Source organism: Chaetura pelagica, unplaced genomic scaffold (genome assembly GCF_000747805.2).
Source record: "Chaetura pelagica isolate M959 unplaced genomic scaffold, ChaPel_1.0 scaffold27, whole genome shotgun sequence".
Taxonomy (NCBI): domain Eukaryota; kingdom Metazoa; phylum Chordata; class Aves; order Apodiformes; family Apodidae; genus Chaetura; species Chaetura pelagica.
In genome coordinates this window covers 1,547,758-1,561,388 of record NW_009954020.1, presented here as the reverse complement: position 1 = coordinate 1,561,388, position 13,631 = coordinate 1,547,758, and the positions used below count along the sequence as shown (strand labels likewise).

The 13,631-nt window shown below is 38.7% G+C and overlaps 1 protein-coding gene across 3 annotated transcripts in view; it reads left to right on the top strand.

Moving 5' to 3' along the window:
* Positions 1–12,529, top strand: part of FAM49B (family with sequence similarity 49, member B) — a 42,888-nt gene extending 30,359 nt beyond the window's left edge. For 2 of the 3 annotated variants that reach the window (XM_010002271.1, XM_010002270.1), the window contains exons 4-11: positions 1,833–1,938; positions 3,307–3,443; positions 4,092–4,169; positions 4,268–4,384; positions 5,299–5,378; positions 6,506–6,632; positions 7,416–7,486; positions 11,728–12,529. In XM_010002271.1, the coding sequence (XP_010000573.1) occupies positions 1,833–1,938; positions 3,307–3,443; positions 4,092–4,169; positions 4,268–4,384; positions 5,299–5,378; positions 6,506–6,632; positions 7,416–7,486; positions 11,728–11,791 (780 nt within the window). In that variant the 3' untranslated portion in view covers positions 11,792–12,529. Of the gene's footprint in view, positions 1–1,832; positions 1,939–3,306; positions 3,444–4,091; positions 4,174–4,267; positions 4,385–5,298; positions 5,379–6,505; positions 6,633–7,415; positions 7,487–11,727 lie in introns of all 3 variants that reach the window. The other variant, XM_010002272.1, reaches the window with a different exon arrangement.
* The last annotated feature ends 1,102 nt before the right edge of the window (positions 12,530–13,631 follow it).

Below are 13,631 nucleotides of genomic sequence, written 5' to 3'. Positions count from 1 at the left end.
AGAGTGTGTTGTGACTACAATGCAATATTGAGTAGTGTCAACATCTTGTATGCTAATTGGAGAAGTGTCATGTGTGGTAATCCTGACACAAAAGACATCTCATTTTCAGTCCCTTTTAATTGGCTTTTATTTACTAAAGTAGATGTTTGGGACAGAAGCAAAGTTTCTTTACAGCATGTTACTCCATTTATCCTTTACCTTTAAGAATGGGTGGAATAAATATGCTGTCAGCCTCCTGCCCTTCCTCCTCAGATGAATCACTGGAGTTACTTGCTACTGAAGTCAGAAGTTACTGTAACATACTCTTAAGAAATCCCAGTACTTAGGGAGGTTTCAGCTCTCTCTAGATGAACTGAAGATACTCAGAGGCATTCAGCTGTAAAGAACCATGAGTTTTTATTCAGTCTCCATTCAGTTCATAGGGTAGGTGTAAGGAGGGTAAGTGTGTCACATAAAACCCTTAGGAGCGGCGATAGTGTGTTTGTACTTTAAGGAAGGACCATGTCTGGGGAGAGGCTGTAGATTGGGCAGGAACGTGTTTCGACAATGAAGCCTGCAGCTTCCATGGAGAAGGAAGAGGATGCTCCTAAGAGGAGGTAGACATTGCAGGAAGGACCAGAGAGGAGTGTGCTGCATCTCACAGCACAGAGTTTACTGGAACTGATTTTGGAATCCAGGAGTTGACTGTGAAGATGCAACAGGATAGTTATGAGCATTTTTATTTCTGTTTTCTTTGTGATTTTTAGTACTGTTTCATGTTGTTCATGTTCGGTACTGTTATTTTCATAAATTCAGAAATTTGGTCTAGATGCCAACATGCCTGATAGACAGTAAGTTATGCATCAGCCAGCAGTGTACCCTTGTCAAGAAGGTCAATGGAATCCTGGGTTGCATGAAGAAGAGCATGACCAGTAGGTTGAGGGAGGTCATTCTTCCACTCTACTCTGCCCTAGTGAGGCCACATCTGGAATACTGCATCCAGTTCTGGGTTCCACAGTTCAAGAGACATGGGGAACTACTGGGGAGAGTCCAGAGGAGGGTGATGAAGGTGACTGGGGGATTGGAGCATCTCTCTTATGAGGAAAAGCTGAAAGAGCTGGGACTCTAGCCTGGAGATGAGAAGGCTGAGGGGAGACCTTATCAATGTATATAAGTATCTAAAGAGTGGGTGCAGGGAAGGTGTAGACAGGCTCTTCTCAGTAGTTCCCAGTGTCAGAACGAGGGGCAACGGGTAAGAGCTGAAACACAAAGTTCCATTTAAACATAAGAAAAAAACTACTTTACAGTGATAGTGACAAGGCACTGGAACAGGCTGCTCAGGGGGGTTGTGAAGTCTCCATCTCTGGAAATATTCAAAACCTGCCTGGATACAGTCCTGTGTAAAGTGTTCTAGGTTATCCAACTTCAGTGAGAGAGTTGGACTAGATGATATCTAGTCCCTTCCAACTCTTAACAATTCTGTGATTAGGGTGAAGCTTTGATCACTAAACTTTATTGCTTGGAGGCACCTCAATAAATTGTTGACTTAAATTAACTAGAATGGGTTATGTAAATATTCTTATTTAAGAAGCTTTGTTTTTAACAATTTCTTTAAATTCTCTCCAAGCTGTTTTCCTATTCAGGATACTTATTTTCAACACAAGTATTTAGAGCTTTTTGGAGCAGGCATGGGTTAGTACAGGCTTATCTCTCAACTGGAAACTTCTCAGTAGGTAGAATTTTAAATTACTAGTAAATTACAATTACCCTGTATAGATTTTTGGTTCTCCTCGGTAGCATATGAGTTATTCTTAATCTAGGCACACTTTTTCCTCTTTTTTTCCTAATTAAAGGCAATACAGCATCCCAATGATGAGAAGCTGCAAGAGAAGGCATGGGGTGCAGTTGTTCCTCTAGTAGGCAAACTAAAGAAATTCTATGAATTTTCTCAAAGACTAGGTAAGTGGAATGGTGTTAACTTGTAGTTTGTTTGTTGGGGTTTTTGTCTTCTTTAATTAGTACATCTGGCATATTCAGATGTGATCACATCTAGGTCAGCCCTGTTAGTAGATAGAAGCTCATATTGCATAGATTCTCTCCATATACTGGGTTGGATCTGATTTAAGTCTGCGTATGACCTTCTTGCATGTGGAAACAAACTTTCTTCAGTGGATGCCTGAGAGGGGAGAGAGAATGGGAACATGTTTGTCATCTTCTTTCTCTGCCCCTTTAGTAACTCTGGAAAGCACTAACCAGCAGATTGTTTTGAAAAGTAGTAGACTAACCAGGAATACATTCTGTTAATGTCTCTAATACCAAGATTATTAAAAGTGACTGTATAATTGCCCCCTCCCCATTACCAGAAACAATTTAGTCTGTGGAAGTGCCTGATCTTGGTTTATGCAGGTGCAATACTTAAGGTGGCAAATCATGCCTTTTACAAAAACAACTTGAATAATGTTGTGTCTAAGCTGATAAAACCTGTTAGATTTAATCTGTTTTTCCATGAAGTCTCTGTTGTTACCTCACTTTTAGACAGTTACTAGCATAGATCATGGAAAAATAAGCTCAAAAAATGGAAGCTTTTTGCAGGTAAATTCTGCTTTGTAGGAGGTGAGGATTTGATTTTTTTCTCAAGATGATGAGCAGGAAGTTGGTTTATAAGTTTTCCTTAAGCAAACAAAACATTACTTTTTCTGGTAAGTATGTGTCTCGTGAATTCTGTTTTATCCTAAAGGCTGCAGTCTGCTAACACAGGTTATTGAAATATGTTTTACACAGTTGTTGCAGGCAAAGCTTGAGTAAAACTTATCAATGCTGATTTAGATCATTTTGTTACAGGAGTTTGTAAGTGAATATGGTAACATTGGTGGTATAGAAGCAATTAATCAATCCCTGTTATTGTCAACTACCATGTGTTTTTACAGATGTATATTTTAAGTGTCGCATGCAGAATATCAGTCAAGAGAGATAAAAGAAGCAGGTGCAGTTGTGTGTTGCAAAATCCTCCTCTCTGAGGTCCTGATCTCTTCACTCCTGTGACCAGTGACAGGACTCGGGGAAATGGCAGGAAGCTGAATCGGAAGGTTTGGGTTAGATAGCAGTAAAAGGTTTTTCACCCAGAGGGTGGTTAAGCACTGGAACAAGCTTCCCAGGGAAGTGGCCACAGCACCAAGACTGCCTGAGTTCAGGAAGCATTTGGATGATGCTCTCAGGCACATGATGTGATTCGAGGGGTGCCTACACAGGGACAGAAGTTGGACTCGATGATCCTGATGGGTCCCTTCCAACTCAACATATTCTCTGATTCCATGATTTTCATTCAAGAGGCAGGATTGCGAGGTCTGTTGGGAGCCCTGACGAGCACTCCGTACTCACCAACGCAGCACCTGGAGCGAGAGCAGGCTCTTGCTAAGCAGTTTGCAGAAATTCTTCACTTTACACTCCGTTTTGATGAGCTCAAGGTAAGAACTGGCTGTAATTTTGTAAGAAAAGGGCTAGCAAAACGAGATCAAGTCTGTATACTAAAGCAACCTGGGTTGTATTCTTTTGCAGAATAGAGCATGCAGTAAATATTCATGTATCTACTAAGCTTAGCTTGTTCACATGACCTAGTGTTGGGTTAAACTGGAAAGCAGATGAATACTGCATTAGCTTTCGGCAGTTGTTATATATCAGTTCATATTAATCTTGTTTCTTCAGCCAAATTTGGTGTATCTTGGGATAAAGCTGCTGCTGCTGCTTTAGTATGTGCACACCCATAGTCCAGCTATTTTCTCATTAACATTCAAATAACTAAGTTCAAATTATATTCATTTGCTGGTCTGATCCTTGGAGTCAAACTAATAAAGCCCTTTTGGTTTTTTCAACCTACTAATCTCAAACTCTGATTTAGGAGATGACTCCTTTTCTTTTTATTGTTATATCTTTTTCTGAAAAATTTCAGCATTTAACCAGGAAACTTTATATTCTACATATCACTTCCCAACATGTCACGGGCCGTTTTACTTCAGAAGAGTCCGTATTTTCTTGCTCTCAGTATTATATTTTATGAAAACTTGTCCTTCTGTTCTTGAGTGTGTTCCAACTCTTTTGCTTCCATATCTATGTAGATGACAAATCCTGCCATACAGAATGACTTCAGCTACTATAGAAGAACTCTGAGCCGTATGAGGATTAACAATGTCCCAGTAGGTAACCCTTGGATGAAGTGAAACATGATTTTGTACTACCACCTGTCTTTTTCACATACAGAACGACAACGTTATTTTTTCCATCTATTTTATAGGCAGAAGGAGAAAATGAAGTAAATAACGAATTGGCAAACAGAATGTCTTTATTTTACGCTGAAGCAACGCCGATGTTGAAAACTTTAAGTGATGCTACAACAAAGTTTGTGTCAGAGGTAAGAGTATAAACTTATGGCTTGGATAGTGCACTTCAAAAACTCTTCTACCAGGCATAATCTGGCAACTGAAAATCAAACTTGTTATTTGGAGCCTCCAGAAACGTAAGGTATATTATACAGATACTGTAGAAGTTAGAATAAGTTAAGCTAGGCACCTTGTGGATGCATTGCAAAAGGTTAATGCATAGCATGGCAACATTGGTAGTGATAGCTTTCCCAGAGGACATGTATGTATTTTGTCTGTATTTTGATAGTGGTTTAGAGCAGAAACTTCAGAAAATGGAAAGAGAAACATCTTCACTCTCTCTGCTTAAAATAGGGAAGAGAATTGAAATGTAGCTTCCTTTTCTGCTTCCCAAGACTTTTTTGTCTTGCTGTGTAAAGTTCTGATAACTGATGATTTTTGTTTTGCATGCAAAGAATACGTGCTATTTCTTAATAAATAATAATTGTACATTATATGATTAATTAAAAGATTCATTTGGTTTTAAGTGTTTTTTTCCAAAGTTCTGCTTTACATTTGAAACGTCTAAAGAAGTATGGCCTCTTATGTGACATTTCTTTGAGGTGTTTGTCTGCAACAATTTTAAATCTTACTGTTGCAGCAAATTGGGGTATTTGGCATTTCTGCCTTTAAAGAATGGGTTGATGATTCCTTTAAGACTTGACAAAAGCCAGTAGTGTCAGTGATGTATTTCCTTAACTACAAACAAGCACACTAAACTCATGTGGTAGACTTGGTTTCTGAAGTCACTGGTCTTTATGGTAACATTAGGTTACCTGATGTATAGTTGTATTAATGTTTTTGTTTCCTCCATGTTGCAATGCCAGCAGATGACTGACTTGATTTAGGCATTGTAGTGTAACATTTCACAATCATTGAATTGGAAACTGTTTATTTTCTTCTGCAGAATAAAAATTTACCAATAGAAAATACTACAGATTGCCTAAGCACCATGGCCAGTGTGTGCAGGGTCATGCTGGAAACCCCGTGAGTATAAATAGGGCTTCTGTTGTATATGATTAATTTCTATTTATGATGTGACTTGTGATGCACAAGGTGAAATTGGGGTAATCAGGTGTTTTCCTTTTACCAACTTAGTTGTTTACCTTAACAGGAAATTTATCTTGTCTCATTTTGCTTGCCATGTAAATCATGTGGTCTTCTTCTCTGAACATATTAATATTTAAAAACAGAATGGCTATGAAAGCTAGAGAACCTCTTGGCACTCTTTATAAATGGTTTTCTCATGTATAATTCATGAAAATATACTATTTGAACATGATTGCCTAGGGCTTCCCAAAAGAAGGGCTATGGGCAATGATTTGGATAGTGCCTCCTTGGAAGCTGGTGTGGCTGATGGCTGTAACAAAATTGCAGCTCCCCTGTCTGGGGAATTGTGAGATGACTTTTAGTCATGAAGAGAGTCTATTGTCTGCAGTAAATTTGAGAGGCACTGGGAGTATGAACAAAGAGTCAAACTGAACTTTAGTTTTTTATCTGTTTCTTCTGAGTTCTAAATAGGTTTCTGTTGCTAAAATTAATCAGGCATAAATTATGTTTGTCTTAAGGAAGTTTCTGTCCAAATACCACATTTGTTTTGGAGCACTTTTAAGAGCTCCAGATTTTTGTGTTCTTACCCTGCTTAGGAATGCTCTGTCCCATTCAAGAAAGTATTTAGGCATTTTCATTAAGCTTCCTTTTTTTTGCCTAATTTTTTTCCTGAGTCAAGTTTGGGTTGTGTGCATATTCGAGGGTGTGGAGAACACATTGAAAGTAGAGTTATTAATCACTTTTTTTCCTGAAAAAAAACCCCACAACACCAAACCACCATCCAACCTGAAATGGTGTAGCAGCAGGGCACAATTTTAGGTTTGAGATTCTTTGTTGGCAACTCCTTCCAAGCACTGGTCTAACTTATGGGTAGGTTATTGAAAAGAAGAAAAACTCTCAAATATCTGTGGGGTTAGTGGGGTTTTGGGCTTTTGTTTGGTCTTGGTGGTTGCTGTGGTGTTTTTCCCCCTGAACTTTTATAGTAGGATTTTTCTCTTTAATCCTGTTTTAGGTAGGCACTATCATCTTGTGTTTGATAGATAATCTGTGTTTTTAAATTACAGTGAATACAGAAGCAGGTTTACAAATGAGGAAACGGTATCATTCTGTCTGAGGGTAATGGTGGGTGTCATCATACTCTACGACCACGTGCATCCGGTGGGCGCTTTTGCCAAGACTTCCAAAATTGATGTAAGTTTATTGATACTAAATAATCTTTTGAGTATTTAAATGATGTGTAGGCTCCTTTTCTGTCTTCCAGGTTCTAAAAGCAGATGTACATTTTGGATTGATGGTAAATGGTCAGTGGTAGCTGTTAGCAAACTATATATGTAAATAGTGAGAAATGCAAATTAGGCCTTCAGACACATAAATGGTCATTGTTAGGTCATAAAGAGTCTTGGGATTCAGGTAGTGTCTTGAAGTACTTACAAACAGTGGTTGTTGTGAAAGATACAAATCAGAGTGACTGGAAACAGTATCTAGCTTGTTCCTCACTATGGTAAGAAACAAGGTTCACCATCCACCAGTCTTCAAGTCATTAACTTTCTCCTGTTGTTGGGTAGGAAGCTATGGAGTACGGGCTGTTCCTGTATGCTGCTTCATGGTTGTTTCAGATGGACTAGTATCCCGTTGTATTAGTTGCAGAGTTTGGTGTTATTTCACTGGTTGAATGCAATCATTCTTAATGAATTAATGATAAAGATTTTTGTTAACTGTTCCTTTTTAAAGTCAATAAAGCAGACATCAAAGTTACTGGCTGAAGATGTGCTGATGTTTAGGTGTCTGGGCCATTTCAGTCATAGCTTTCAGTATTACATTTTCCTTAATTCCTTTATAATATCAAGGAGATGTCTTTACACTGCTTCAATTTTTAAATAATTACTCTTTTCTCTCTGAGAAACTGAATATAAAGCAGAACTGTAAATTTGGGAGGTATTAGAATGAAAAACTGTATGTTTTTTTCACTCCTAGATGAAAGGATGCATCAAAGTTCTTAAAGACCAGCCTCCTAACAGTGTAGAAGGCCTTCTAAATGCTCTCAGGTACTCTTATTCTTTTATTTGAAATATTTTTATTTGAATTTTCATAAATTGTCCAAAGCATTTCCTTCAGCAGCAAGGTGTTCAGTCAGTGTTATGGGTGAAAGGTGATTGTGGTTATTGCAGACTGCTTTTCAAATTTGTCTTGAGACAGGGATGCATTGAGGGGCTGCTGTGTTTTAAAAGCTAAGTTATAAACTTGGAGTTCTAAGATCACTGTTGGCATACTTTAACTGCATGTAACTTAAGAAATAGTCTGTAGAGGTGTGACAGAGTAGACACTGCACCTGAAGTTAAAACTGATGACAAAGTATAATCATAATTAGTTGTTGACTGTGATCACAATTACTGACTGAACGTACCAGACAAGAAAATGAGCAGCTGCAGCATGTGCACTGTGACTTGTAGCAGATTTACCAAAGAATTGGCTGGGTTAGTTTGCATTTGCCATACAGAATCATGGAATGATAAAATCAGAGGGATTGGAAGGGCCCTCTGAAGTTTGAGTCCAGCCCCCGCTGCTGCAGGGCAAATCACACAGGAATGTGTCCAGAGCCATCTAGAAAGTCTCCAGAGAAGACTCCACATGTCTCTGGGCAGCCTGTTCCAGTGCTCTGTCACCTTTACAGTAAAGAAGTTATTCTCCATGTTGAGGTGGAACTTCCTGTGTTGTAACTTGGTGCCATTTCCCCTCGTGCTATCACAGGGCACCACTGAAAGAGACTGGCCCATTCTTGACATCCATCCTTCAGATATTTATAGACATTAATAAGATCCTCTCTGTCTTCTCTTCTCAAGACTAAACAGCCCCAGGTCTCTCAGATGTTCTACTCCCTTAATCATCCTTGTAGCCCTCTCTTTGGCTCTTTCCAGTGTATCCCTGTGCCTCTTGAACTGGGGAGCCCAGAACTGCACACAGTTCTCCAGGTGTGGTCTTACTAGGGCAGAGTAGAGGGGGAGGAGAATTTCAGCTGTGTGTGCTTTGACCATTGCTTTAATGATTTTTGTTAGCAGTAGAACATAAACATAAAAATCACATAAAACTACTCTTCACATGTCATTTCAGACCCATAGGGCAGATAGGTTTTTTTGCTATGTGAAGAATTTAGAAAATGTTCCTCTTTCAATAAGTATTTATAGGGAGATACTTAAGGCAAGAGTATCAGAATTTTTTTGCAGTAGTATACATGAGACAAGAAGTTGCAACATTAATTGGAGAGGTAAAGAAAAATTAATAATACTGTATAAAAACTTAAAAACTGCTCATTTGGATGATAAAGCTGTGTCTGTAGTCAGTAATGTGAATTCATGAAAGGCAGGTTCTGCTTGACCAACTTGATCTCCTATAACCAGGTGACCCACCTAGTGAATGAGGGGAAGACTGTGGATGTTGGCTACCTGGACTTCAGTAAGGCCTTTGACACACTAGTGGCCTATGGCATAGACAGGTGGACTCTGGTGGACTAAAAACTGACTGGATGGCTGGGCCCAGAGTGTTGTGATAAACAGAGTTAAATCCAGATGGTGGCTGGTCACAAGTGGTGTCCCCCAGGCCTTGGTACTGGGGCCAGTTCTGTTTAATATTTTTATCAATAATTTGCATGAGGGGATCAAGTTCACACTAAATTGAGCAGGAGGGTAGGAAGGCACTGCAGAGAGATTTGGACAGGTTAGGTCGATGGGCTGCGGTCAATAGTTTGAGGTTTAATGAGACCAAGTGCTGGGTCCTGTGCTTTGGTCACACTAACCCCAAGCAACACTATAGGTTTGGGGTAGAGTGACTGGAAAGCAGCCCAGTGGAAAAAGGTCTAGGAGATCTCAGGGGAGATCTTACTGCTCTCTGCAACTACCTGAAACGGGGTTGTAGAGAAGCCGGTGTTGGTCTCTTCTCCCAAGTAACTAGTGATAAAATGAGAGGAAATGGGTTTAAGTTGTGCCAGGGGAGGTTTAGGTTGGATATTAGGAAAAATTTCTTTACTGAAAGAGTGGTGAGGCATTGGAACAGGCTGCCCAGGAAGGTGGTGGAATCGCCATCTCTGGTGGTGTTCAAGAAATATTTAGATAGTGGTTGTGGTAGTTGGATTAAGGCTGGACTCAATGATCTTAAAGTTTTCTTCCAACCTTAATGATTCTATGATTCTTTGTTCTTCATGTAGGTGTCCAGTATCAGAGGAGTGGCAAGAAGAGCCAAAATGTGATAGGCAGATGAAAGCTTCATTCTTGTCCTTACTTGAAAAAGTATCATATTGCTTTGGTAACAGTTAGCTGTAATTAGGTATTCATGCTCTCACTTTGAAATGTGGAAGCTTTAGTTTTTCTTGCCTGAAAGTGGGCAGTTGTACTTTTTCTTATGTGTAGTGAAACTGCTTTAATTTCATTTGCCCTCTCTTTGCTAAGATGTGGTAAGAAGTGAAATAATGTGATATTATAAGTGGTTTCACTTGCAGTTTTTTCAGATTATTAGCTAAAGAAAAAAAAATGTGCTTTGTTTGAGACTTCATGTGAGTATTGCCATGTCTACATCATTTTGTTACTCATCTCTCAACCTCTTAAAGACATGATCAGTCTTTTAAGACCATTAAAAACACAAGTTTCCAGAGGGAAAATTCTAGATTAACATTTATTTTCTGACTGGATTGTGGTGCTTGCAGCTGCAAATGAACACCAATCTGCAGTGTTATCTGATTTACCCTCATCATGGTTGATGCTGTTGAAGTACATGGAAAGTGTAGTTCAGGTTTTCAAGCTATTGTGCCTTATTTTGTGGTTATTTTGCAAATTCAGTCTATATTGTCAGGCTGAGCTTTCACCACACCAACCCTTTTCATGCCTACATGCTTGAACAGTCCTGGTTTCATACATTTGATTACTCACTGGGGTAGGATATTTAGATCTTTTCAAAATCACATTTGTAATTGTTAGGAAGGGGTGCAGAGGTAAGCTGCTGTGAGCATGTGTGGTGAAAGCAGATTCAAGAAGATACCATGAAAAATTAAGTCATAGAATTGTAGAATGATAGAATGGTTAAGTTTGGAAAGGACCTTAAAGATCATCAGGTTCTAGCCTCCCTGCTATGAGCAGGGACACCTCACACTGGACCAGGCTGCACAAAGTCTCATCCAACCTGGCCTTGAACACCTCCAGAGAGAGGACTTCCACAGCCTCCCTGGGTAATTTTAAGTCTTTGATTCTGGAGGAGTGTTAGAAATATCCTGTTTTTTCAAAGACAGATGGTGTGGCTTAAAACCAAATGAAAGGTGGTGTGGATTTTGGAGGGAGATCAGCTGTTTATAATTTGAAATTCAGTGTTTTAATCATCTTCAGTGTTTTCACAAGGGCAGAATACCAGGTGTGATAACTTCTAAGATTTTAGAAAACCTTAGGCCTCCTGTTTGTAGGAAATATAAATTATCAAAAAGTGCTGAAACCTGTATGGATACTACTTTCCAAAACAAAAAATCATTGTATATTTTTCAAGTGAGCAACTAAATATCACTGCAAATGTGGATAACAATGAAAGTGCTATTTTAACATGTTCAGTTTAAATTACAGAATAAGTTTTTACTTGCTCTTAGGTTACAGTTAGGGAAGGAAGATCAAGGAAATTATTCATACAAAGAAGACAGCATTGAGCATATACAGTGCTCTTCAAATAAAGGATGATTTAATTTGTTTGTAGTGACTTAAAATGTGCTGATGTCCTAGAGAATTTTGAAGGGTGAAAGAGCTGGAATTAGCATGTGTGTACTCTAAGCAGCACAGTTACTTAACTAAACAGGAAATTAGGCTGAAAAGTGATCAAATCCATTTTTATTGAGGGATCTTTGAAAGGTTTGGTCACTGGAAGTTTTGAAGAAAAGTTTTCTGAAGCTGTGTTTTATTTGGACATGATTGCTATAGACAGAGACCTCAGAGTTAGTCTTACTGATAATTACCTTTCACAAGTGGTAACATGAGTTCACTCTGGAATGTTCTATGAGCAAAAAACCTGACATCTAGCTGAGACTTATTTTTAACTCCCCTTGGTGCAAGACTGTTTCTTGGGTTATAATTCTGATTGATAATGACATTTTCTGATCCCAATGCCTGATTTGTGTACTTGATTACAGTAGAGTGGGTGATGGTGGCTGAGGGGCCACTGGTACAGTGAGGTTGAGCCATAAACGAAGATGTTCCGTATTTGTTAAGCCGAAATAAAATAGCAGCTATGCTCTTTTCAACTCGATTTTTATTTCTGTGTTTAGGTACACAACAAAGCATTTGAATGATGAGACTACCTCCAAGCAAATTAAATCTATGTTGCAATAACAGTTACCTGGAATTCGCACCTGCTGTAGACAGACAGTATTCTGCAATGACTGAGATGCACAGATTTTTTTTTTAGTGATTGCAACTACTATCTCGTTCATTCTTGCTTTTTATTTTTTCTCTTCCTGTTTACCCCCCCTTTTTTTTTTTTTATCACTTCCTTGTTCTTAAGTAAGCTCAGACTTCTTTTCTGTGCCAAATCAATGAAAATTATCAATTCTGGAAAGTATTTGTACTTTTCAGAATAGCCATCCTAAGTGGCAGCTAATTATGCGTTGCATTTGGATTTCTCTGTACTGGGGAAAGATTTGTGACTTGAACTAAATATTTTTAAACTTGTGGTTTTTTCTTTTTTTGAAAAACTAATATTTAATATTGCTTCTTCTGCATGGCAAGACTGCCTACTTCTGCTATTTAAAAATCCCCTGATGACTTAATTTTCTATTGCAGCTTATTTTCATGTGCAACCATGAGGAAACTAAAAGCAGATTTGTTTAAATTAACTGTGTTTGTACAAAATGGTACCCAACACAAAGGTTTTTTTAAATGAGTAAAAAATGTTTTGTTTAAAAGTTACGTTTGCATTTTGACTCATTTTTGTAAGGATGTATGTTGTATGTTTAACCTTTAATAACTAACGTTAAACTGTGGTGTGTGCGTAGCAAAATTACGTATGCATGTTCATGTCAAATGATTGGCTGTGGATAAGATAATAAAATCAGCTTTCATTTTTCTAAGTGTGGTTTGATTTACCAGTATTTTGAGTGAGATGTCTTCGTGCTCTTTGGATTTTTACAAAAAAATAAATTTATAAATTTTATATAGTGAAAACTCTGCTGTTTCATTCCCGGTAACCGCTGGCCTAATCCACTTATTGAAGCCTGTTGTTTTTCAAGGTTCTTGCTCCCCACTCTGTGCTACTTCCCTGACCACAGAAGTATCATTTGTGCAGAGTTTGGGGAGAAGAAGTTTGTCCAATCCCTGTAGATCTTGGTGGATGCTTCTGAAGAACGTGCATCTTGGCTACCAGTGTTGGAACCTCAGGAGTCTTCAGAAGTGACATTACAGATCAGGCTGCTAGTTTGGCTCCTTCAGTAGCGGGGATGGGGAGCAGAATTTCCCTTGCCCTGTACTGGTGTGCACTCCTGTGGATTTTGGTGTTTTTGAACTGCATGTAAAATCTCAACAGTCTCAGTGTACTCAATATTTCCTGTTTGGCCAGCCTTTAATTGCAACAAGTGTTAAACTTTGATAGATTGGAGAAGGAAATTAAACTATTTTTGGAGGGAAAGAATTGAAGGGGAAAACAAGACATGAGAATGACTTGGGAATATCGCTGGGTGGGAAATGGGCGAGCACTGCATGTGGTGGTGCTGTTGTGATGATGCCTAAAATCAGATGTCAAGATTCTGGAAAGGAGAACTGTAACTTTGCATGGGACCATAGCTCAGATTATTCCATAGCAGTGTGACTGTGCTGGATTTCCTGTGGACACCTCTTCTGGACCATCAGGAAAGATTGTCCTTTTTATATTTCATTTATTTTTCAAACTAGGAAATCAGCAACATTTTAAATCATTACACTTGAGGAAGAGTTTGAAGGAGGTACAAGTAGATATTGCTGGTACATCTACATTCTTCTTCTTTCGACAGGGTAATACTTTTTTTTCTTTCCTGCCAAAATTTCTTAGTCAAGGGTCTTCCTACAGAGCAAGTAAACCATGTACTGTGCTGGCTGCAGGAATAAAATATTCTTGCTTTGACATGATACTGCTCTCCAGTGCTTTTGGCACCATCACTGTTGAATCCAGCTGAGCAAAGACAAGAGCTGATTTAGTTGG